This window comes from Trachurus trachurus (assembly GCF_905171665.1).
Source record: "Trachurus trachurus genome assembly, chromosome: 16".
NCBI classification, from domain to species: domain Eukaryota; kingdom Metazoa; phylum Chordata; class Actinopteri; order Carangiformes; family Carangidae; genus Trachurus; species Trachurus trachurus.
Genome location: NC_139902.1, coordinates 18,120,493 through 18,146,870, shown reverse-complemented (window position 1 = coordinate 18,146,870; position 26,378 = coordinate 18,120,493). Strand labels below are relative to the sequence as shown.

Sequence of the window (26,378 nt, the reverse complement as noted above, 5' to 3'; positions counted from 1 at the left end):
TGTGTGTGATGGATGTCAATCAGCCTTTAATCTCTGGCAGTTTCACTTGAAGTCTCTTTCACACAGTGAAACACTAGCGCCACCTACAGGACATTGATGTTAACAGCAAAATATTCCTCATTTATTTGAAACTCCCTGGATTTCTGACACTTTTTGGCCAAATACTGAACAAATTTAAGCAATTAAAGTAACTTGGTATATTGTAATTCTTTTTAGATACAAACTACATTTAATATGATGGGGGCAAAATGTATTACTCAACCAATTCAATATAATGTATTACATTTATTTCAAAGGATGCCGTGACCATTACTTATAAGCTTCCCTGTGGTGCTGTGTTGGCTCTGGTGGTGCTCTAGGACTGACTTATTAAGTATTGAAAATATAAACTGTCACCCTTGTGTGTGTGAGTGTGTGTAGTAATGAGTCAAAGGCTTTAACAAGGCTGCAATGTGTATTCAAGACAGGGCATAAATATAATTTAAATTATCAAACAGCTACAGATGAAGTTACACAAAGTGTCCATCTGACACAGTGTTTGATTTTGCACTGTGTCAGATGGACAGTTTGGATGTTTTCCATGTTATAATGGAAAAAGGTCATGGTCAGATAGATAGTAGTCCAAGAGGAGACTTCCCAAACAGACCTGAGAATAAAAATAAAAACTGTGGATTTATATCACCATCAAGTGGTAGGACTGTGTACAGCCAAGAGAGAGAGAGGATGTAGCAAGTGGATGGGTGCAAACAAGGGCGGCAAGATGAGCTGTATGAGAAGAGTCGTCCCATTTCTCCAACACTGGGTTAAGACTCATGAGGACACTGTGACACAAATTCACAAATTATAGCTGAGCTGCGTAATATTAAATAAATAATGGACTCAGAAGACTGCACACTGCTTTATACATTTTTAAAACATCATCCACATCTGGACAAGGATAAAAATACACATGTTTGGAGAAATGTTAAAGGATAAGTTGAGGATAATGACATATGATACTAAGGTTGAGTCCACATTTAGCATCAGAAACTTGGGTAACTTTTGATTTATGACCTTTGACCTATATGATTGATTTCAGTATTTTAAGGTTGTGCACATTTAAATTTAAACACACTTTTAGACCAGTTCACACACTGGTCTGACCTCTGACCTGTGTGACAAGCAAAGCAAATACAAGATTGTTACTCTTGGCAAGATGTTTGGAGCTAAAATTGACTAGTTAGGTAATAACCTTCTTTTTACAGTCTATAGTAATAACCAACATCTGAAAAATCCACGTGATGTATTGTAGTAATTATAATAATTAATCTATTATCAACCAACTTTTATTAATGATTTTGTAAAATATTACAGAATACACGTATTGTCTCTTTTATCCTCAATTGATTGATCCTGATGGAGCACGTATCGGCTCCTCATTGGACGTTACTGTGACTGGGAGCAGTGGAGGAGGAGACCGGACGAAACCATTCATCCAGCCAATTCTCCCTCTGAAAAAATCTCTAAAGATTAATGAGCAGCAGCGACCCAGCTCATCTAGATTTCAGATTTCAATGAGGACTACGGTCGTGCCTCTGAATTAGATGATAGGATTAGAGATCCGGCTAATTTAGAGTTGGATTAGCTTCTCCATCACACAGTCCACGGCGCTCAATCCCCCCCCCCCGCGCGCGTTTCCCTGCGAACAAACAGCCAAACACACAATCAGGATGCGGAGATGATTTTTGTGACGTTGCGATGGCTACCTGCGAGGAAACCGAGAAGAAACCCACCACACTGAGGATCACGATGCTTTAGTATTTGCGTTTCGGTGCTGAGTCTGAATAATTGGCCATGATTTTCCTGCGGAGGCTGGTGCAGCTGTTGGTGGTGCTGCTGATGCAGAGCGGACGGCGGGGGGTCGCGCCGAGCCCCACCGACGAGGGAGCACTCCGGGCCGGACACGGGGAGCACGGAGAGCCGGGGCACCAGGAGCCGCACAAGGACTCCTACAGCACCTTCGCCTCCGAGTTCCTGGAGTCCAGATATCTGTCCGATGATGGTGAGCTCGATGATGATGGTGGTGGTGGTGGTTTGCTTTAGATTCCCGGCAAGTGGATTTTGTTTACATGCAGACAAACGTAGTAGGTAGGCTATATAGTTGTAACACACACACACACGCGCATAACTCAGGGAATAGACAAGCAAACAAGACTGTAAATAGAAACTCAGCATGCGACGTGTATTTTTGTCTTGCATCCAACCTGTCTCCACTGCACCGGGCCTTTCAGCACCCAGGCCAGCTCCCCCGGTGCTAGCTGCCCACCCTCTCCTCCACACACACACACACACACACACACACACACACACACACACACACACACACACACACACACACACACACACACACACACACACACACACACACACACACACACACACACACACAGTGAGTGCAGATGGCCGCCCCCTATAGTTGGCCCTTTGACTGTCTTGAAAACAAGCATCAGTTGTTGTTCAGTGTTTCTGTGTAGAACCAACAGAGCTGCTGATTGTGCTGTGATTTTGCAGGTTACCCGTTCCCCACCGCCCCACCAGTGGATCCTTTTGCCAAGATCAAAGTCGTCGACTGTGGAGTAACCAAAGGCTGCATAAGGTCAGGAGAAGGATACGTCTTATGTCAGCTCTCTCTTTCTGAAAACACAGCTCCAGTGCAGCTGTACTGTATCCCCCTGGGTTGCTTTATCCTAGTTGCTGTGGCCTGACTTCAGAGAATCTGTTTCTGCTGTCTAGTCTTCCTTCCTTAACCTGGATGATATCCACTTAAATAATGCTCTTTGATGATTACTATGATAGACTGAATATCGTTTTTTTTTTTTTTTTTTACACTGAGTTCTGTCTGGTGGTGTTATATTTTGAAGTTGTGAGTGAGCAAATGTTTGTTTATTTGTGTGTCCCCAGGTATGGGAAGCCAGGCTGTGATGCAGAAACGTGCGACTACTTTCTGAGTTACCGTCGCATTGGTACAGATGTGGAGTATGAGATGAGTGCAGACACAGACGGCTGGGTGGCCGTAGGTTTCTCCTCTGACAAGAAAATGGTGAGACTGAAATTCCTGTGTCTGATTCAGGCTGACATATTTTGTGTTATGCTTTAATAAAATTTGACATTTGCTTTATCTGACCAAGTTACTGGAAATGCACACACAGTAATCCACAATCTAACAATATGTTGAAAATTATGTAACTAAGCTTGTAAACATAATTATGAAATGAAACCCATACCCATTAACTACACAAATATAAAGTATGACAGTTTTTATTCCAACATAAATAGTAGCTAACCTTAAGTAATAACCTTTTATACAATGTGAGGTATTGTTTTCCAATTTGTTGGCATTAATGTTTAAAGCTTTATATTAAGTATATAGTAAGACATAGTCAGACAGACTAGACAGAGTTTATACATCTTATTTCAAGCTACTGGGGGATCCTGAGATAAATACTAGTAGTATGGTAATAATAAACCAGTAATGGAGAATCTCTGTGCCATCATGATGGTGAGAGACTTTTTATCGATGAGTCTGATATCCAGTGAACTTGCATTGTGTCAATCTTTCAGTTAATTTGCTGATCTGCAATATATCAATAACAAAAAGATATTTCCTATTTGCTGTCCCCATAGGAAGAATATGAGGCTCACACATAGTAGGCTACTTGTCATGAAGCATTATGACACAGGTCTCTTTATGTCTTGGTATTTCCTCTCTATATCTTCAGGGAGGAGATGACGTCATGGGCTGCGTTCATGATGACAACGGTCGTGTGCGAATTCATCACTTCTATAACGTCGGCCAGTGGGCCAAGGAGATCAAGAGGAACCCAGCCAGAGATGAGGAGGGTATTTTTGAGAGCAACAGGGTGACCTGCCGTTTCAAGCGGCCACTGTATGTCCCCAGAGAGGAAACACTTGTGGACTTACACCTGTCGTGGTATTACCTGTTTGCATGGGGTCCTGCCATCCAAGGTGTGTATTCAAACGTCAACATGAAGTACACTACTTTTGTGTCTCCTCTCCCTTCGATAGCCGTCTGACCTTGTGTTACCTTCTCCAACAGGTTCTATCACACGGCATGACATCGACAGTCCGCCTGTCAGCGACCACATGATCAGTATCTATAAGTACGAGGACCTCTTCATGCCTTCCACAGCTTACCAGACCTTCAACTCTCCCCTCTGCTTACTGCTCATTGTAGCTCTTACCTTCTACCTGCTAATGGGAACGCCGTAATGAAGCACAGCAGAGCACAGACTGAAGAAAAGGGGAAGAGAAGATGAAGCAGCAATAAATAAATAAAAAGTTAGATGCCACATTCAACTGCACAAATAGAGCCAGTGTTAGATATATGAAACAATATAGAGAATATATTCATCACTATGAACTCATACAGAGGATCTTGACAAATTATTAAGCCTATATTGTAGAGGTGTCATGTACTGGTTTCAGTGCAAAATAAGAGGTCTGATAAAAGAGTAGTGTTATATTCTAAATAGGCCAATTCTTTTCAGTATTTATTATAGCTAGTATTTAACAAAATGTGAAGAGTGCACATAACAATAAATAAATCATCTTTGAAATTGAAAATGTTGCATGCACTGGGAATCTGGGAATGATTTCAAAAACCCACTGTTCACCGGAGATGAAAAGACAGTGGCTCATGTTGAACTTGGCAAAAACACTGAGGTTTTCTGAGGACAAAAAAACAAAACAAAACAAAAAAAAAAACGCACAGCTCACAGCCGTTTGCACACACACTTCCTGTCCCTTTAGTCATGCTTAAAAAGAAAAAAGAAGGGTTATTCACTGGTTTGTTCTTTAAGGTTTGGGGCACTGCCTGCTGTATGCATTTACCATGTTTAAAAATGTTAGGATCTTTTTTGTTTTGTTTTTATGTTTGGCTCATCTAACTTCTCCACAATTTCCTTTAAGAATGTTTTTTTCCTATGTTTCCTGCTGTTGGGTTTGTTTATCAGTACTGTGGCACTGTGACAGAGACTGCTACATGACTTCTTGTTGCCTGTGTGAGCAACAACACACTGAACTGGAACAAACTCTGGATTGAAGAATATTTTTCCTTGGGCATGGACCACTTTTCCCCACCTCATTAATGTAGCCTTTTATCTGTATAAATAATGACTGAATATGTTAAAATGCCTCCAACTGAAACAATCTGCCATGATTGTGTTTATTATCAATAAACATTTTAAGAAAATTCAGTGCAGTATATTGAAGAAAATGCAGATATTTCTGTATGTGGGAGCAGTTTTGTGCAGCTTTATACAAAACGTATAAAACCATGGGACACATTTTTTCATAATTATGATTATATTCAGGGCTGTAGCTAACACTGAGACACTGAGGTCGTGTCCCTGGTCTAGAAGTAAGGTGTGGGGAAATAGTCTTATAAGTAAACAATCAGTAAGTACTGTAATTTAGGCTACAGTTTTAGAAAAAAATTAAAATATATACAAAAGGGGGGAAAAATCTGGGGCACACTCCCAATAGAAACTATCTTGGTGTGATTAGGCAAAATAGGGTAAAATGCATTGAAAACTGACATAATGTAGAATAGGATAAAATTGAAAATACTTTATTGTCTACCAGTTGCTAAGGCAGAAATTTGTCTTTGGCTTACATGTGTGATTATGTAATACAGTAGTTATACGTTATGATTCAGTATGCTTTAGTAACACTAAAGACCAATTTAATGTGTCTGGCAATGATCAAATAGTTGTAACCAAAGGCTTCTGATCACACTTGGCCAATTAACTTAATTCAAATGTCGATTATGGCACTTGTTATTCATTTTTCACACTGTTGTATTAAGCCTTAGGCCTATCAAAAATGACTGGATATGCTAAAAGGCCTCCCTCTGAAACAATCTGCCATGATTGTGTTTATGTTTGGTGAAGCTTGGCTAAAAATGTCAGAGGTGAGTGCCATGTAGCCTATGTGTATGTGATCTCTCACATCTCTGAGGCTGCATCAGTGTCTTGAGCATATCGGCCACAGAAACAAGATTTTTCTACTATTTTTCTAAGATATTATCCAAAATATTTTTGTGGTAGGCCTATTTTTACGCTTATTTTTCACCACATGAGGGCGCTATGACTATCCTTGATCCTTACTGAGTCGGTGAGGCACTGTGGAGAAGTTTCGGTGCTGGTAGTTTTTCAGATGACAATATGATCTTTTAAATTTTTTCTCATTCCCCTAACAAAACATAAAAAAATGACTGAAAAAATTACGTAAAATGACAACAAAATAAGATCTAAACATATTCACCAGACTCTGGTTCCTTCCTTTGCACTACATTGCCCATAATGCCTTTGGGCATGTGGGTAGCGCTACGTCACATGTTTTCCTCCCTCACGCGGGCGGCTCTTCCCCCGGGCAGACAGACCGTCACCGCGGAGCTCGGGGAGCAACATGGCAGACGAGGAGGAGTCGGCTCCGGAGCCCGCTGCCGCTGTCTCTCCGCCGGACAGCCCTCACACTCAGCGGCCTCAATACGTCTCTTTCTCCGAGAGCGTCCAGCCGGCCGTCGGGATGATGAGCCAGCTGCTAACCCAGCCCTCGTCCCTCAAGTTTGACAAAAACATCAAGCAGGCCTTCTACAACACGGGGGCGATGATCTTCGTGGCGATCTGCTGCGGGGCGGCGGTGCTGGTCTACTTCATCCTGGAGGCCTTCCTCCGCCCGCTGCTCTGGGCCGTGCTCTGCGGCACCTTCCTGCACCCCTTCAAGCACTCGCTGGCCCGGCTCGGCCGCTCCTGGCTGTCCGGCCTGCAGGACACCGGCACGCCCATCGTGGTGGGCACCCTGCTGGTCCCGGTGTGGTGCGTGAACTACGGGGTGGAGGCGATGGGCCGGCTGGTGCTGGAGAGGCTCACGGTGCTGCTGGTGATCGGGGCCGGGGCGCCGCTGGTCTACTTCCTCTACCTGTCCTGGAGCCTCATCGGCATGCAGGTGGTCCTCGGACACGTCTGTGGGGTCATCGGGGCCGCGCTGGACTACTTCCACGCTGTGTGGGTGAGTGAATGGACAGTACACACACACACACACACACACACACACACACACACACACACACACACACACACACACACACACACACACACACACACGTACTGATGACAAAGGTCCTGTCTGTGTGTTGGACAGTGAGGATGCTTCAGGGTGGGCGAGGTCAGCTCTGTCCGCTGGTCACTGTGAGCAGGCTGCAGCTCAGACTGGAGTAGGGTTAGGTTACAGTCACACTTTGTATCAGTATATTTTCAGTATCACTGTAAGTGCATGTAGAATCACATGATTACCTTCCTGTGAGCAGACACAACAAGAATGTAGCCTAATAATAGAGCCAGAATTACTAATTAGATGATGAAATTGAATTTGGTTCATTGGGACAAAACAATCCCTCTCTGTATGAAAGTATGAAGTGGTCTGTTACCGTTAAGACAAACCAACTGTCAACCTGTGGAAGACAAAACTAAGTAGGCTGGACCACATAGTCTTTATCTGTTTGCTTCTCCCTGTTCTCACATACAGCACAGTAATATAATAATAAGATGAATTCCCTGTAAAGATCTTCTCATTCACATGTTGTCAGACAACGGGGGTCTCAGCCTATTCAGACTCCATGTTAACTCCACATCGCTGCTCTGCACTGCTATAACATGTAGGACATTATATATTGTTATTATTCCAGAGAGAGAGAGAGAGTGAGAAGTGTCCCTTTCAAGTGGACCGCCTTCCTCCTTGTCTTCACACTATAGTTTGTCTGGACCTCTCTGACCTTTATTGCTTTGGATTATGGGTAACTTTCACTTGGAACAAGGTTGCTGCTATATTTGTCTTAACCACATTCTTGTGTTGTTTGGTTAAATTGGTAATGCTGTGTTATATTACTAATTTGGTTCAACACAATGCAGTGTATTGTGTCTGTTGTAGGACTGGACCTTCTGGTGCAGTTGAACCAGAAAATAATACTTGTTTGTTGCAGCTCAACATAAGAAAAAAAACTTTCTTAATCATTAAAGCAGAAGTAAGTGATCCGGTCGTTTTGGCTAACTTCGTTAGTTAGCAGCCCCGCCCTCGTCATGGATCTATTGGTCCTCGTCCCTACCACCCTACCCTACCCTCACCACATTCACGTGCATCCCTTGGCTGCACACACAGCCCTTCATGCCGTTCTCTCTCCTCATTGGATAAAGCTTGTAGGATACAAGGAAGTATACAAGACGTTTTCTCCTCGGCTTACAGCAGAGCAGAGTGACTGACAGACCCGTGTTTCGGACCAAACACTCTATGCAAGTGATTGCCGTCGGTAGGGCTGGACGATTAATCGAATTTTGATCGTGATTACGATTTTGGCTTCTCACGATCATAAAAACACTGTAATCGAAGAAAAACGATTATTTTTTGTCTATTGGTGTTTTATTCTGAAAAACACACATGCGCGCTTCCGCCCCCGCGCCTGCACTGCACTCCTCTCTCAGTTAATGCTGTGGACGAGTCCACTCGTGTGTTGACGGCGGCGTTTAAAAATCAGCGCCAGTGAAGAGAGAGCAGCGGCCACCGCTCAGGACGAATGAACGGGAAATAATAATTTAAAACACTCGCTCGTCTCCTCAAAGCGGCCGCACAACAACAACCTTCCTCCTCCTCCTCCTCCTCCTCCTCCTCTTCCCCCGGCCCGTAGGCTACATGTGCATATGTTTACAAAGCCGGCAAGGAAGCAATCTGTAGCGCGGCGGATAACGTTATGCGACGTTACGACGTGTATTTGTGTAGTTTAATCTGTCATAAACAAGAGATCACTTATGGGGCGCGTCAAAAAAAAAAAAAAAAGTTATGGGGTGCGTTTGTGACGAGAGCTGGGATAGCGCAGCGGGGCGGAGGCTCTGATCTTCCCAGGTTGGATTTCATCCCAGAGACGCAATAAGGGACACACACGGAAGCAGAGAGCCTCCATTCTCCCTCTTAATAAGTTAAACCATGACAATTACTCCAAATGTGTTTATTCAAGGTAAAAATGTAGAAAAGTTCAGCTAAGCATCCTGTATAGTTTCTGCTGCTGGATCATAAAACTTAAAAAAAAAAAGTTTTAAATACATTTTGAATAAATATTTAAAATTATAAACTTAAAAACCTTAAACACACATTGGCACTGTTTATTTAAGGTAATAATGTAGCATGGTCAAGCTATAAATCCTGTACCCCCCCCCATAATCGTGTAAATAATCGTGATTTCAATATTGACCAAAATAATCGTGATTATGATTTTTGCCATAATCGTCCAGCCCTAGCCGTCGGAAGATATAACTATTTAAGACTTATATTAACACAAATATTCCGCTTACTTCTGCTTTAATATGGGCAATGAAAACCTTTTCAATGTCTACCACAACATGATGATATCATGATACAACCACATCAACAGTAAATGATATCTATTAGCAATAGTAGATTAAAAGTGTTGCAGGCTGATTCAGAACAGCAAATTGTTTCTTATTTCCTTGAATACCTCGTGGCTTATTCAATTAACCTCAAAGCAGAAAATTGTTTTCTTGGAATATATGGCTAAATTTGTGTAGTATCTGATCTAATTTCCTACAATTCCAGCGTTTGATCAATCAATACCTTATTATTCCCAAACAGCTGCAGGGGCCTGAGCTGGCCTCGCTTTGACTAGATACAAATCACATTAAATGTTCCTCCTCAGACAGCCTGTCCTTTCTCTAAATGCAGAGGTAGACTGGCACAGGGCTCCTGTCTATAAATAGGACAGACTCTATGTTAAATTGCATTGAAATGTGTGATTGTGTGCCGTGGAACCAGTGAAGACACTCTGTCACCAGACTGGGGCATTACATTTCATGCTTCTCTGGAAAGTCCAGAAAGTACGATTATGATTTAGAGACGCGCAACAGTTAAAGGAAAAGAACAAGAAATCGTTACGCTGTCATGTTAGCGACATTTTGATTCGGTGGCAGGCTCCATCTTGATCTTAATCTCAGTGTAATGATATTTTGTTGAGCCGCTGTCTGATGTGATTTTGTTGGCCCATTGGCATTTTTGAACCAACATCACAAGAACATTCATCTTCAGTATAATCAGATGTCCTTATGTACTTTTCATTATCAGAATGCTAGAAACCAATGAAACATGTCGGCCATGGTTTCTACAGAGCCTTCGGCACTGTCTTTAAAGATTTAGAGTAACTTTCACCACACGTTAAAAGTTTAATTTAAGGAATTTTTGGCTTTTCTGCTGAAAAAATAGTTAAATAATATATTGACTATTAAAATAGTTGCTAATTGACACAAAATATTCATTATTTTATGGTTATCGATTCACAGTTTTATCTCTACTTGAAATGCAAAAGTGAAACCTACAATAAGACAGAGTCTCAGCTGCTAATTAAACGTTGCCCCGAGGCATTGATTTGGACTGCACTGGTTTTGTACAGGTGTTCACTCTGGTGTTTGGCTACCTGTTGGCGGTTTGCTTCAAGTGGAGTCCCCAAACCGAGCGCTACCTGAAGGCTCTGGCTCTTCCTGTCTGGGCCGCCCTGCTCTTCTATATAGGTGAGTGCTGAGTTGACAGGACTTACATTACAGTATGGAAAGCCTGTTCAGACCTGTTGGTTGTCATTTTATACTTCTATGCAAATTCCCTCTTCGCCTCCCTCAGGTGTGTTTTATCTTCCTAGTTCAGACAAAGTGAGCTCTCCTGTCTCTACAGGTCCACCAGTCCATTAGACAGAGCACATGCAGCGTTGCATAGTAAGTTAAGGAAGTCTTAGAGGTATTTTTAGCACACACAAGCGGTGCTGAAGAGAAGTGCTGACCTTTAGGTGTGAAATGTTAAAAGTTGGTGACAGCTATTAGAAAGAAGTTCTGCTCAAGACCTGAATGTCAAGTTACTGGAGAAAATATTCACTTTTTGTGTGTTACTAGACTGGTCCAAAACAATCTTCTGCCTCTTATTTGAACCTTAATGGAAAAACAGGTTTAGTAAGATGTCTCCGCTGGTACCACAAGACAAAATAAGTGTCAACAATTCCACCATGATAACAACCAGTTCTGTCAACAACGCAACATGCGGTTGCAAAACAAGAGGTGAGGAGGTTTTGAAGTCATCAAACTGGTTTCTGTATCTGTTTTTATAGTGTCTCTCACTGGCTCATGGAGGGTGCCAATATTTGTTGTTGTGGTTACACTCCTCATCGTGGGCTCCCAAGTGAAACCACCTGTTCCTGGCAAAGGTGAGGATTCGCACACACACACACACACACACACACACAAAAAAACACGTTCACATTTACAGTTTATACCTGAGAAGTACCTAAGAAGTGTCTAAAACAATACAGGTAACTGTTTTAGCTTTGAATAAACTGTGAGATGGTGGGTGTTATGCTAAGCTTGGCTCATCACCGATGCATTTTCATATTGATCCAACATATTCTAAAGTCACCCAAAACATGAGCTGTAGCTTCAAAACCTTAATTTGTTAAATAAGCTCATTAATAACTGATAAAATAACTAATGAAGTACCATGGGCGATTCAGCTACCCTACAATAACTTAACCGTAGACCTTTGGTTTGTCTAAGATCTTGTGATAGAGACTTGTGTTAGAAACTTGAGACCATTTCTACCAACAGCTCAGGGAGTGTTACTTTCTGCTCTCTAAAGCCTCTGCCTTTGTGAGTTACTGTTGTTTTTCTGTCTGTCCTTGTGTCCCCCCCCCAGGAGAGCTGTCAGGACAGGTGCTGTCATTCGCTGCTAACACTATTTTCATGGCGATCTCCTGTAGCAACCTTCAGCCGAACGCTGAGCACAGTGAAAACTCTACCACAGGTAAGATAGCGTATGTTTATTCACCGCAGTGTATTACACAATCTTTTATTAGAGGTGCAAAAAAAGGTGCTTTACATAGGAAGAATTTGTTGTGGATTATTTAGTCCTTAACTGATGTGTAAAAAATGTTTTTGTTTCATTTGAGATGCTTCTAGCACCTATTTGAGGAAATGCAGCCTGAGACACTTCTGCTTTGGCTTCACCCTTCACTCACAGTGGTTGGCACTTGGTGTGGCTGACTCATCTACATCCTTGTCACTTTGTACTTTCTTTCTCCTCATCTCTTCCAAGATGGTGTGCAGTCTCTCGGCCCCCTCCCTGCCACCCCAGGCTTCCCTCGGGGCTCTCGACCTTTACCACTGGGCCTCTTCCAGAAAGAGAAAAGCTCCCACAGAGCCAGTGATATTTACTTTATTCTGCTGGTCTGGGCCATCGTTCTGGTTCAGGTCTGGCTCAACCTCTGGATCCTGCAGCTGCTGCCTATCCCTGTGGCTGGTAACACACACATGCAAACGTATATTAATATACAACACTTTTTAAAACAAAAAATCCTCCTTGGTAAATGACACTGAGGCCCATGTTGCATTGATAACTTCAGTGTGGGTGCTGAAGAAGCTGGTGGTCCACTTCGGCCTGAAGAGCTTTGCAGAGCGGACTCTTGCGTCGTGGTGGACGGTGCTGGAGAAGTTTGGACGTGAGCGAGAGGAGGCCCTGCTGCCTGGACCAATCAAAGGCCTGACTCAGTTCCTGCTTCGCACTGACACTAAGGTAACACCTCTGACCGGTCTACAGGTGCTGCTGGTGCAGCTGGGGTTTCCTTCTTTTACAAATCTCCACTCAGGCACACAGGGCTTTGCTGTTGGACCGTCCAGATTAAAGACCATGAGTATCAGTTATATCAGCAAAGTATCAACAGATCAATAAAGATTCTGTATTAAAATGGTAAAGCACACATTGATCCTTATGTTGTATCACACTTAAAATCTGTCTTGATGGATATTATACATATAGATATTTGCTCTGCTATGTGCACGCTCCAGTTCCCCTCAGCGTTTTGGCATCTTTCTGTGAATTGTTTTGGATTTCAGATCCTCGACTTTGTTGTTTTGGCTCAGTTTCACCAACTCTCCTCAGCGCTGTTTCCAGCTGGCAAAAAAAAAGAAGCTCAGATAATAAACATATGCTACTCACCAGACTGCAAACACAACCATTTTGTGACAAGTTGGTGAACAGAGTGGAGGATTTAGCAGCAAAGAAAATCCACACAGAGAGTGAATGGATGAGGTCTAATGGTGCTTCATGGCTTCTGGATGTATGGGTAGGACAGCGTCTCCTCGGACCACGATATATGGCTGATATGTCACACAATTAATATTGCATTAAAAAAAGCAACCAGAGGTGTGTGTTAGAGTCAAAGTGTGGCATTGGTAACATTTCTCCCTGTATGGTCACTTGTTAAACCCTGCCCGTCACTTCCTTTTTTTTTTTTTTAAGTATATTTTGGGCTTTTAATTGATAGTATAATCTTCCCGTCACTTTCTGATCCCTCACTGGCTGTACCTGAACAACAGAGGTTGTGTTGTTGTCGCACGGGTTCATGTGATGACTGCTGCACACAACTTTTTCTTTCCCAATAATAATCTTCCCAATGTCTCTTGTCTCCTCCCAAGCTCTGGCATTGGCTTAACCAGCAGGTAATGATATGGAGGAGCTGAGAGAAAGAGAGACTGACAGAAAGAGTGTGTGTACATGAAAGAACGTGAGAGACAAGGATAAAGAAATCACCCCGATTTACTTGAGTGTGTGTGTGTGTGTGTGTGTGTGTGTGCGAGTGTGAAAGCGTTAGCACACTTTGTAGTAGCTTGGACTGGCACTTTACCCATCCACTGTCATCACCCTCTCATCCTGTCTATGTGTCTGTGCTCTCGCTGTTTCCCCGCTGCTTGCTTTTACTTGTACGGGAAGCTACAGTCGGGGGAGGCGGGACGTCTCGGTCCCTCAGCCCCCTCTGTCTGTACCTTCCCCTTGCTTTGACCTAACTGGCAGGTTTGGCTTGAGAGTGTCTGAGCTGCATGGAGAGGAGGCTGGGGTAGGCAGAGCAGGGTAAAAGAGAGGGAGGCGAGGGCAGTGTTTCTGAAAAGAGTCAAGTCAAGTCACAGTTTATTTATAAAGCACATTTAAAACAACCTCAGTCGACCAAAGTGCTGCACAGTTGTAAAAATACAATATAGTTAAAGGGATAGTTCAACATTTTTGAAAATTGGCCCATCGCCATGATCCCCCTAGTAATAGCAGTAGGTTCGTTACCTTTAATTGTTGGTCCAAGCTGCTTTTAGATCGGGGGAGAAGAATACCGAGCGGCGCAGCTACACTACGGAGGCTAATGGAATTTCTTGGTTTTGCTCATCAAACTCAGCAAATACACAACCAAAAAACTCAAAAATGCTGTGGTGGACAAGTTGTGACCTGCACATTTACCACGCTATGAGATAATAGCGGAAAGTTGCGAGATGGAGTTGTTTTAGAGGCAAAGTCGGACTTTACACTCTAGACGGCTGCTCGGCGGAGTGATTTCAAAAGCGCCTGTTTACTGCAGATACGTCCGTATACTACGGCACTGGCTGAGGTGCGCACACTGTGTCCCTCCGACCAGTGGTTCACTGAAGAAAGTAGTTCCGAGTATTTGCTTCACTTCTCTTAACTTTCCGCTATTATCCCATAGCGTGGTAAATGTGCAGGTCACAACTTGTCCACCACAGCGTTTTTGAGTTTTTTGGTTGTGTATTTGCTGAGTTTGATGAGCAAAACCAAGAAATTCCATTAGCCTCCGTAGTGTAGCTGCGCCGCTCGGTATTCTTCTCCCCCGATCTAAAAGCAGCTTGGACCAACAATTAAAGGTAACGAACCTACTGCTATTACTAGGGGGATCATGGCGATGGGCCAATTTTCAAAAATGTTGAACTATCCCTTTAATCGTAGACAGTGTAATAAATAAAAACAATACAATGAATAATAAAAACTCAATTTAAAACTAATTAGGAATAAAAGAGAAAGTTAAAAAAAAAGAGTAAAGAGAGAGAGAGTGCCAAGATTACTCGCTTAGCTGGGAGTGAAGGCCAAGGAGAAAAGATAAGTTTTCAGGAGTGTTTTAAAATGCTCAACGGACTGTGCAGCTCTAACATGGAGAGGTGGGCTCTAGTGCCCTAGCAGTGGTGTGCAGCTGTACAAGCTCTGATAAATAAGGTGCTGCCAAACCAAAAGAGCCAGATTTAATAAAGTTTCCAGTGGAGATGTTGAAAGAGAAACGCTGCCCGTTGCCTCCCAGAAAAGGACCCTCAGAGTGATGTGGTCACACCGTAGGAGCTTTTATGGGCAGGAAGGTGCTGGGCATGGACAAAACAATGGAAACACCAAACAGTTTGTGAATATCAAAAGTAAAAAAAAGTGCTTTAGAGGAGCTTCACTTCAGTTTGTGGTCATGCCTGAACTGTCTGTCTGTAGTAAGCATCTCGGGTACAACACGATGCTTCGGCATCAACAGAAATACTCTGTTTTTCTTACTATCAACAAACCTTAGGAGTAAATCAAAACCATCAATGATCTAATAATATCTGTGGAGCCAAAGTCTGACATTGTCCACAGAGTAGTAAAAACACATCCTGGGTGACACGTTCCTTTATTATCATGAACACAGGCACTGTAGTTTATTTTTTGTATAACCACTCACTAAGACACAATGTGTATTAACCTTTATCTACTGTACTCTTGTTCGTGTCGGGTTTGCTATAAACTACAGAGCCCTGCTGTCCCAGCACATTACTGAGTCCTTTTAAGGAATGAAACCTTCATCCTATTTTTAAGGATTTACATCTTCATTAATGGATTTATGGGTGAAGTATCACAGACAGGCGTAATGAGTTATGGTTTTGGTCTTGGTGTGTTTGTTGACAGTAAGAAGACTACAGAGTAATGGCAGCTTTATGCTTGAAAGGTTCAGTTCAGTTTAGATTTTGAACCGTGCTGTGGAAACGGCGGACACGAGAGCCATGAAACCCATCTTGATTAGTGGTATAAAAGTCCCTCATAGCATTGCACGGCTGATTCAGCAGCGCAGTCATGGCAGGCATTTGACCTTATCACTCACGAGATGACTGCGGCCAGCTCATCACAATGTTAAAATAGCCAGAAGCAGAGGTGCATTAAAAGTTATCCTCTGCCCTCCTTTAAGAGTCGGATGATGTCGCTGCAGGAAAATGGAAAAAAGGTGACTCAGTTAATTGGCTGCCCACCTCACAAAAGACAATTTGTTCTCATGTTTCTGTTTTTCAAAGTGCTGGCAGCTTTTGTTTTAGGTTTTTGTTCAGACAGTGTGACGGTGGCGTCGGTCCAATTCGGAGAGATTTCTAACGACATAGTTTGTCACATGAATGTCGTACTTCCTCCTGATTTTCAAGGCTTTTCCCTCGGTGCGTGAAAAGCATTCACTGTTTTTAAGTAAAGCACTGAATGCGTGGCCTATTTGGAACTTCATTAATCAGCTCATGTTGATCGCCAGAACTCTTCTAAACCAGACGCCTGTTATTTTCTAATTGGTATCCAACATCCGGACTTGTCTGTTTAATTGCCTTTTTTCAAAATAAAGTCCGCTTTGATGTGGTGTTTCCATTTTTTTGTTTTTTTTTACTGGATTTAATTCACTTCTGTCAGCCTGCTAAGTTTATTAAGGTAAGGTTACATCCTTATTAATGCTGAAATAAAACCCTATAAGTTGACAGATAATTCTGAGCTTAAGGATTTTATCGCAGTCTGAAGCTGAAACAGAGCAGAAACCCTTGACTGACTGACAATGACAAAATACAAGGGCATGGGCTTATGGGAAAGAGATCTACTCCACTAACAGAGCCTCTTCCAGTAACTCGCCATCAACTCCAGTAACTTGATTTTAACACATAGACACAAATACATACGAATGGAGACTAAATCTGTTCTAAGATGGATGTTGATACAGTTTTGGAGCATTGAGAAACCTGAGTTGAGAATTGCACCGCCTTGCAACAGCAAGACTGACGGACATCCTCACAGTACCTGCAGAATAAGATCCTGGCAGATAATCACGAACACAGCAGCAGCACACAGCCTGAGTGGTTCACTCAGTCGCTTGCACTTGCATGTACAGTACGTGTGCAGATGTCCTGGCTGTCGGTTCACTCAGTCAACTACCTTACTGTCCTCAGGGCCCAAGGGGCGGCGGCTTGTAGACCCGAATACAACCTCTTCACATGGAAAGGACACAGGTTTCTCCATGTGTCTGATCACTGTATGGTATCAACACTTACAGAGCAGCACTGACTTTGTGTCTATTCTCCCACCTCTCTTGCCCCCCCCCCCCCCCCCCCCCGTCTCCCCCGTCTCCCTGTGCAGATGATCGTGTGGTTGGAGCGATCGCTGGATAAAATCATCAGCATCTTTATCATCTTCCTCCTGGTGACAGGGACCCTGCTCATGGCGCTGCTGCTCACTGCTATGGTATAGGTTTTGTTCTGATGCTTAAAGGGATAGTTCAACATTTTGGCAAATTGGCCCATTGCCATAATCCCTATAGTCATAGCAGTAGGTTCATTACCTTTATTTGGTGGTGCAAGCTATTTTTAGAACGGCGGAGCCGTGAGCTGCTCAGAGCTACACTATGGAGGCAAATGGGATTTCTTGGTTTCCCTCATCAAACTCATCAAATACACAATCCAACAACTCTAAAATGCTCTGGTGGACAAGTTGAGAGCTGCACAATCACCACGCTATGAGATAATAACGGAACGTTACGAGACGGAGTTGTTTTAGAGGTAAATTCATGCAAAACCGCTGATGCACGTTGCCGTCGGGGGAAGTTTTTCAGCAAGCAGTCTCTGCATTTGCCTCGAAAACAACCTCGTCTTGTAATGTTCCGTTATTATCTCATAGCGTGGTGAATGTGCAGGTCACAACTTGTCCACAAGAGCATTTTGGAGTTGTTGGATTGTGTATTTGATGAGGGAAACGAAGAAATCCCATGAGCCTCCATAGCTTTGCTCTGAGCAGCTCGCGGCTCTGCTCCGCCATTCTAAAAATAGCTTGCACCGACAATTAAAGGTAATGAGCCTACTCCCAAGACTATAGGGATTATGGCAATTTGCCAAAATGGTGAACTATCCCTTTCAACTTCATTTGTATTTAGTCTTGGAACAACAAAGTAACCTTTTCTCTTTCTAGGTCCATCATGAGAGTGTTCACATCGTTGAGGTAACCAGTAACCTCATCAACGAGACAGTGTCCAATCATCCAGAATGGGCCAAGTAAGACGTTTAAATCTCATTTTTACTTATATTTGTCCCTTTTTTTTTTTACATTTGGAGTTGTGATTCTCATGTTGCTTCTGACACTAGTTGGCTTCCAGAGGCTCGTGTGGTCCAGAAGGCTCTCAACTCAGCTGCTACTAACGTTTACCAACATGGGAGAGAATGGATAACACAGAAGGTGGTTCTGATTTACGTCTCATATCAGATGTGAAGAAAATGAACAGAGTTCGATAGCCAGTTATGCAACAAACATTTGTGTTTATTTTTCCTTGCAGCTTCATAAGATTTTAGGAGACAAAGTGAACCACACAGCAGTGATTGAAAAACAGGTTTTGGAGCTTTGGGACCGACTGTATCACTCCTGGTTTGTGAAGGTAGTGTAAGGACGTCGGAGGTCGGGCCAATCTGTTTAGCTCTACATGTTTACACTTGACTTCAAGTCATAAAATATTCATTCGATGTGTTCTCCAGAACGTGACCCACTCTGGACGCCACCGTGGTGGTCAGAAGATGATGGCCCAGAGACAGAACAGCTGGTTAGTGGACATGCTGGACTGGAAAGACGTCGCCTCGTTTCTACAGGAGAATATTGAGACACTGCTGTCTGTAAGTATGGACGAGTTTTTGCTGTGCTCTGTCCTAGATCTGTCAGTCATTCAGTAAATGCCCAAAGGGGTGTGAGGGAGCTGATGTGGTGCTACATCCTTTATTTTCCTCATATCAACAATGAGGTTGCAGAGAATCTGTGAATGAATTTTAATAAAAGGCTGTGGGAACGCTGTAATGTGTGTCAGCGCCGCATCAATTAGCCTCTAATGGGTGTTAAAATAACTGCAGGTCGTAAATTACTGACATATTTATAGCTCTGTGTCTCAAAGGGACGCACAGTTTTCCTGGGGATGACGTGTTTACTGTTGTCTTGTTTTGCAGATCCTGGAGTCTCTGTGGGTGGTGATGAGTAGGAATGTCGGCCTCCTCATCTCCACCACCACCACCCTCTTCACCGTCTTGTTCCACAGCGGCACAGCTCTACTCAACTTTGCTCTGAGTCTGGTATGAAACATTGACTGTTATCCTCCATCTAGCTCACAATCACACGGGAAGGTTTGGTTTAGTTTGGTTTTGGTTTATGGGCAGCATTATGAAGAATCCCCTTGCTCACCCTAGTTTACCTTCTGTATCGGAGCCAGTAGAAACTGCTGCTCCAGCTGCAGGTAAACTGATCTGGTCTGAGAGCAAAGAATACATCCTCTAAAAGGTCAACAAGTCATTTAGTCTTTTTTCATGCAGCAGAGAAGCAAGTACAGTGGTTACAGTTAAGGCCTTTTCCAGTGTGATATCTTAGTAACACCAAAGGTCAGCCCCACTCCTGTGAAGAAAATGTATCAAGGATGTCTGATAGGAATTGCAAGGACAAACTGATTACAAAACAGTGACATCACAAAGCACATTGAATTTATGAAAATTACATTTAATTTACTCAAGTAAATTGAATTTGTAAGAATTACTTCAATTAATTTTCAGTTACTCAGTTACTCAAAATAAATGAAATATTGTTGATTTGTAAGGTGAATTCTTTGAACCAAAGTGGTATAAATAAATATTTAAAAAATAAAAAAAAAATAAAGAAATTAATGAAATTAAATGAATTTTACTAGGTGAAGCAAAAAAAAAAAAAAGAAAAAATTTGAACTCAGTTTAATTGAACTGAGTTTCAAAGCCAATGTACTTTTAATTTATTAAATCAAATTACTTCGTTAATTTCATTCAATTCCTTATACAGTATTTAATTGGTTGAATATTGGTTAAGTAATTTAATTTAGTTTCACTAAATTCAATTTTATTTTAGTAGATTAATTCCAAAAGTAAATTTATTTAGTGTTTTAAATATTTTATTGCCACCTGACTGGTTGGATGCGGCATACAACCACCAGATGGAAATTCTGTATTTGCAAAACATACAACAACAAATCTGAATCTGACTGATGAAGTTGGATATGTTTTATGTCCTGTAATCTGTATGTTTTCAGTTGTTTAGTCTCTAGGGAATGTGAAGAAGTAGTGGTGAGGTCAAGGGAAGGTCTCCAGTCTTTTTGCTTGTTACGTCTGACTAACAGACAAAACCCATAGATATTTACTTCACTATCATAATTCACAAACAGCAAACCTTCAAATCTGAGAGGGTTTCCATTGCAAAAATGATTAAACAAATGAACTAGTCTCCAAAAAAGGTTGCTGATTATTTTAATTTACTTTTTGGTCAAAATCTTGGTCAAATTAATGAAATTAGTAATTTTAGTTTTTATTTCTGTTTACATACCATCCCAATGAGTTGTATTTGTGCTGTTTCCTGTGTGTGTGCAGGTGATTTTCCTGACGACTCTCTTCTACCTGCTGAGCTCCAGTGGTGAATACTACAAACCTGTCAAATGGGTGATCAGCCTGACCCCTCTCTCCCAGCCCGGACCCTCCTCCAATATCATAGGCCAGTCTGTAGAAGAGGCCATCAGGTAGTCACATCAACAAAACCATCATACGTGTGGTCGCAAAATCTATTAATATATCCCAAGGAGATCATTTTTGACCCTGTGTGTCTGTGTGTGTGTGTGTCTGTGTGTGTGTATTTTGAAAGAGGAGTGTTTGATGCCTCTCTGAAAATGGCCGGTTTTTACGGCCTCTACACTTGGCTCACTCACACCATCTTTGGCATCAACATCGTCTTCATTCCTTCTGGTGAGTCAGTGTGTCCACAGCAGATTGTGCTGACAAAACACGTGCACCTGCCACTTTCTCACTCTTCTGAATCCCTCGCTCCCTCTCTCCCTCTCTCCCTCCCTGAAGCTCTGGCGGCCATCCTGGGTGCGGTGCCGTTCCTTGGGACCTACTGGGCAGCTGTGCCGGCGGTGTGTGACCTGTGGTTGGCGCAGGGTGAAGGCGTCAAGGCCGTGCTGCTGCTGATCTGCCATCTGCTTCCCACATATTTTGTAGATACAGCCATCTACTCTGATATCTCTGGGTAGGAGCCTGTGACACCATTGTCGCAAATTGTGTGTGCGTGCGTGTGTGTTAATGAAGCTACAACATTTTGCCAGCTGCTTTCAGCATCCCACCTCTGACTGCTAGTGTAACACAGACAAGCCTGGTTGCTTATCCTAAAATGGCCATGAGAGGAAACCCCGCTGCTGGTGAAATGTGTAAACAGCCTCTCCATTTGCAGTTTCATAAACTGTCGGCTGTTGGACATGAACCTAATGAAAACAACAGGAGACAGCGGGGCAGATGATATTCTTTCTCAGAAGTTTATGGCGGCCTGTTCTTCTGTTTCAGTCTTTTTCCACTGGATTAGTCTTTCCCACAGTAGTGTACTCCATAACTGTGGTTAGGACTTAATTTTATTTAGATTATTAACTGTTTCAAAGCATCCTTTTATACATACCTTGCATTCTGTGTTTTACATCCTTTGAATACACAGTGAAAAATTATCTTGATGGTATGTGAAAAAATCAAAAGATAAAACTCTAGTCAGTCGAGTTATATTAATTTTACAGTAAAAGGGCTTGAACTCCCAGTTAGATCTCTTTGTGCTGGCACACTCACAACGGCATCAACAAACTTAAAGGGCCATAGAGTTTTGAATTAAAGATCTGTGTTAGAGGGTTAAAATCAAGGATGAGATTCTTGAACGCAACACAGAAATTTGTCCAAAAATCAACAATAACTTATTGTAATTACTGCATGCTATACTGTGTGTGTTGAATGAGTCATTGGTGGTTCTTTTCTAGTGTGTATGCTGTAACAAATGGGGATGTTGTGCACCAAAGTTCAGAATAAGCTAATCTGAGGCTTGCAGTGGGTGTTGGTGGTGTTTTGCCCCACTAGCAAAGGACTGATATGAAGGAACAAATGATTACAGAGACCCATAATCTACACACAGCCCGTGATTACTGTTTTCAGGAAGTCTTGGTCTTAACACAACATTTCTGGTCTCTGTGTCTCAGGGGCGGACACCCGTACCTGACAGGTTTGGCGGTGGCAGGTGGAGCGTATTACCTGGGCCTGGAGGGCGCCATCATCGGGCCCATCCTCCTCTGCATCCTGGTGGTCGCGGCTAACATCTACAGCGCCATGTTGATGAGCCCCAGCTCTGCAGTGCCCACGCCAGTGCAGTCCACCTGGCCCGTCCATCCCATCAGGTAAACACAACGCCTGAAACACATGAAAGACAACTGCTCAAATCTTCACATTAAAGGGATAGTTCAACATTTTGGCAATTTTTGGCCCATTGCCATAATCGCTATCGTCATAGCAGTAGGTTCGTTACCTTTAATTGTCGGTGCAAGCTATTTTTAGGAGGCTAATGGAATTTCTTGGTTTTCCTCATCAAACTCATCAAATACAAAATCCCAAAACTCCAAAACGCTTTCGTGGACAAGTTGTGACCTGCACATTCACCACCACGCTATGAGATAATAATGGAACGTTACGAGACGGAGCCGTTTTCGAGGTTAATACAGAGTCTGCTTGCTGAAAAACTGTGAAGGCAACGCGCATCAGCGGTTTTGCATGAATTTACCTCTAAAACGGCTCCGTCTCGTAACGTTCTGTTATTATCTCATAGCGTGGTGAATGTGCAGGTCACAACTTGTCCACGACAGCGTTTTGGAGTTGTTGGATTGTATATTTGATGAGTTTGATGAAGGAAACCAAGAAATCCCATTAGCCTCCGTAGCGTAGCTCTGAGCAGCTCACGGCTCTGCTCCGCTGTTCTAAAAATAGCTTACACCGACAATTAAAGGTAACAAACCTACTGCTATGACTATAGCGATTATGGCAATGGGCCAATTTGCCAAAATGTTGAACTATCTCTTTAACACAACCTCCACTCCCGTCGTCCTCTCGCTTGTCCCTTTCAGGCCGTTCGCAGACTCCACCCCTTCTGTCCTGAAGAAGACCAGTGAGTGAGGGCGAGAGGGCGAGACCCTGTGGGACGTCATCCAGGCTTCCTATTGGCCAGCTCCTCAGGGGAAGCGCTCCTCCCCCCTGAAGCTCCACCCCTGCACCGCCCCAGCTCTACAGGAGTCGACCCCCCGACCCGGAGGAGACGGCGGGCGGTGGCACGGCTGGTCACCTGCTGCGATGCCCTCTGCTCACCAGGGCTGATTCTCTGGGAACACGGCACCAGCTGCTCTCATTCAAGACCCTCCAATTCCAAACGCAGGCGTAGGCCATTAATCCCAAACATGGACCAATGATATCACTTTATGAATATGAACGATGGAAACGTCGATGCTAATAATCAACATCAACTTTCCAGACTCAGTGCCTAAATTGATTTTGTAATATTGAGCAATGACTAAAGTTTTCATGTGGTTTGTGAATTGTAAGATGATCTATTTTATCTAAACAGCCCCTAATCTCCCCTGCACATCCCCTCGGCTGTGTTTAAGCAACACTATGTGGTCGTGCAGTGTTTTGTACTCCCTACCTCTCCTCTCATGGAGGCTCAAGTAGAGTTGATAGTGATGGCTGGCCACAGAAGTCCTCAGGCCTGGCTCAGGAGAACCAGTTATGGACTGTTTGTAGTTGAACTTCATGTGTTATTCATGTTTCAGTGGTACAGTAGTAACTGTGAGTCTGCATCACTAGTTCTCTGCTTTCACAAAGACGCACACACCTGCTCTCCTGAACCAGGCTTTTCAGTTATTTGTTAAAGGTTCTACAGCAATCGCTACGTTCAGGGAATCTGGTCGGAGTCCGAGATCTGACAGATTCTGTTTTTTTTTTATTTTTTAAGTTACATTTGTAATTGATTTCAAGCTTAAAGATTGTTTTGTAACACACTGTGAGTGCACATACAACACACGCAAACAAGCTCTTTGTTTTTAACCCACTTAGCTGATCTGCCAGTATTTAAGGATGTTTACTCTCAGAGGAGTCTGAGTATTTTTGTGAGCACTTTTCAACTTTTGGAAACGGTTGTGACTTTCATCTCCATCACAGGATGTGATCAGTAGTTCAGACCTCACAGTCCTTAGAAATGTCTTAGATAGATCATCATTATTTTTGACTCACCTCCTTCACTCTTGCACTTGTCCAAATCATACTTTATAGTCAGAGCACTTTTCTGAAAGGAGAGTATGAAGTAGTTTACATTGCTTGAAGCTTTAATAAACGGGCTGTACAGGTGAATTGTGTAATGTAAAATGTGACACATTGATCATTCATGGCTACTGTGTTAGCTGCCTTAGGGTGAAAGGGTGGTGATGTGGTCTGGGTTGGAACAAACCAGTGGTTGAGCAACGATTTCAGTGTTTAACTCAAATACTGTAGTTTTAATTTCTTACCGTACTGCCGTTTTTATTTTATTTTGTTATTATTACTGGTTATGCACTGACACAATAAACATTATCATTTGAACGGTACAGTCTTTGTAGTGTAACTCATTTGTAGCATTTTTGTTTTCTTTTTTTTTTGTTTTCATGGGTTTAAAAAAAAGATTGTGAATTCATCAAATTTTCAGTCTGTTAAGTTTCAGGAAATAGAGAAAAATGTTCATTGCAGTTTCTTAGAGATGATATTTTGTCAGACCAAACATCTCAAACCTAACAATTATGAATTTTACAATGATACAGTGACATTAGAACTTATTCTTGGGAAATAAATTAAATTCAAAGTCCTGTACTTACTCAATTAGCAGCAAATATTTTGCAAAATCTTCTTTGATTTATAGACTCTAACCTTCATCAGTTTTGTCTGGAGATTTTAGTTTTTACTCTGTTACAAAGGAGAGAAAGTCAACAGCAAAACATCTTAATTGTAGATCAACTAATATATTTGACTCAATTCTGGTTCTGTTTAAAAAAAAAAAAAGGGTGGGGGGAGGTGAGGGGTTACAAATGGACATTAATTGTTGTAACCCCTTTAGAAGACACTAAGTGGCCTACAGCGCACCAGAGAAATGTTTGTTGTTTGTTTCCCGGCTACAAATTTAAGAAAACTCAGGCCAATATTCCCTGGATGAATTCAAGTTGAAGCTTCCCTCTGTTTATATGTGAGCTGAGTCAGGCGTGTCATCTGTTCTGTGAAGCCTTTACAGATTGTCAATGTGTCCACGAGGCTCTGGACAGATGGACAGAATAAATATGAAATCCATGGAAATCTACAGTGTGGCTGCGTCACTTCCTGTTCAATCTCCAATGAAACGTATTACAGCCTCACGGACGGTTGTGCGTCGTTGCCAACCAGCCAAGCTGCAGGAAATGTGGTCACAATCTCCCCTTCCTGATTCACAACACTGAATAATGGCCACAAGTGTTTGTTCAGAACAAACACTGTCATAGTGAAGTTCACCTTTTTTGGATATTAAATGTCAACACTTCACCATTTTGTTTTTTTAAACACTAGTGTGAAATTGCGTCAGTATGAGTTGCAGACAAAAACTTGTTTTGTGAAGTGGTGACAGTCACAATGACATCTGAAAACCAAATAATAATCAGTTTTTTCTGTTCTTGTGAATGTGGCACATCTTAAAATTCTGCACAAACACATGGACAAGACAAAATATAAAACCTCCAGCTCTACTGTCACACCCTAGGACATAATTTACCATCATGAAGTTTTGGGGTTTGCAGCACAGAAAATATAATCATCCTACCTGAGAGATGAGGCTGAGATGAGCCATAAGTTTCCTGCTGAATTCACACACTGATAATCTGTTAAAAGAAAAAAAAAAAGTAAAGGACAAGAAATTATCATGCCATGTCGACCTAATTTTCAGCTCCTGCCCCCTATAAATACATGAAACATTAGAGACCTTGTGTCACAATTATAAGCTCCATTACTCAAAAAACAGATCTACATTTTTCTGCTGCCAGTGATCTTCAGTGTCAGTATCAATCTAATGCTTAAATAAATGTACTAATCGTTTTTAAAATGTAAACAACAAAAGCAAAAACATTAGACCTTTCAAACCATTTCTCATAATTATCAGATGTTTTTTCTTGCATTAATAAGACAATGGGTCATAATTATCTTAACCGACATGACAACATCTGAGCAAATTAGATTTGTCAAACACATAAAAGTAATAAATATCTATATCATTCGTTTCTAATTCATGATATGCTGTTTTTGTTGGCTAATTCA

General features: G+C 42.3%; 2 protein-coding genes across 2 annotated transcripts; both read left to right on the top strand.

Moving 5' to 3' along the window:
- Positions 1-1,833: 1,833 nt before the first annotated feature.
- On the top strand, positions 1,834-4,269 carry frrs1l (ferric-chelate reductase 1-like; the record flags this gene model as incomplete). The annotated part of the gene is made up of 5 exons (XM_083990523.1): positions 1,834-2,041; positions 2,551-2,635; positions 2,941-3,079; positions 3,759-4,005; positions 4,097-4,269. 5 exons carry the CDS (start codon positions 1,834-1,836, stop codon positions 4,267-4,269), a joined length of 852 nt encoding a protein of 283 aa, XP_083846649.1.
- Positions 4,270-6,452: 2,183 nt separating this feature from the next.
- Positions 6,453-24,653, top strand: tmem245 (transmembrane protein 245). The gene is made up of 17 exons (XM_083990181.1): positions 6,453-7,071; positions 10,511-10,628; positions 11,213-11,308; positions 11,794-11,901; positions 12,193-12,396; positions 12,500-12,669; positions 17,323-17,427; positions 18,148-18,230; positions 18,321-18,411; positions 18,509-18,607; positions 18,705-18,839; positions 19,164-19,286; positions 20,598-20,743; positions 20,866-20,966; positions 21,075-21,249; positions 22,232-22,426; positions 23,147-24,653. Exons 1-17 carry the CDS (start codon positions 6,469-6,471, stop codon positions 23,193-23,195), a joined length of 2,601 nt encoding a protein of 866 aa, XP_083846307.1. The 5' UTR covers positions 6,453-6,468; the 3' UTR covers positions 23,196-24,653.
- The last annotated feature ends 1,725 nt before the right edge of the window (positions 24,654-26,378 follow it).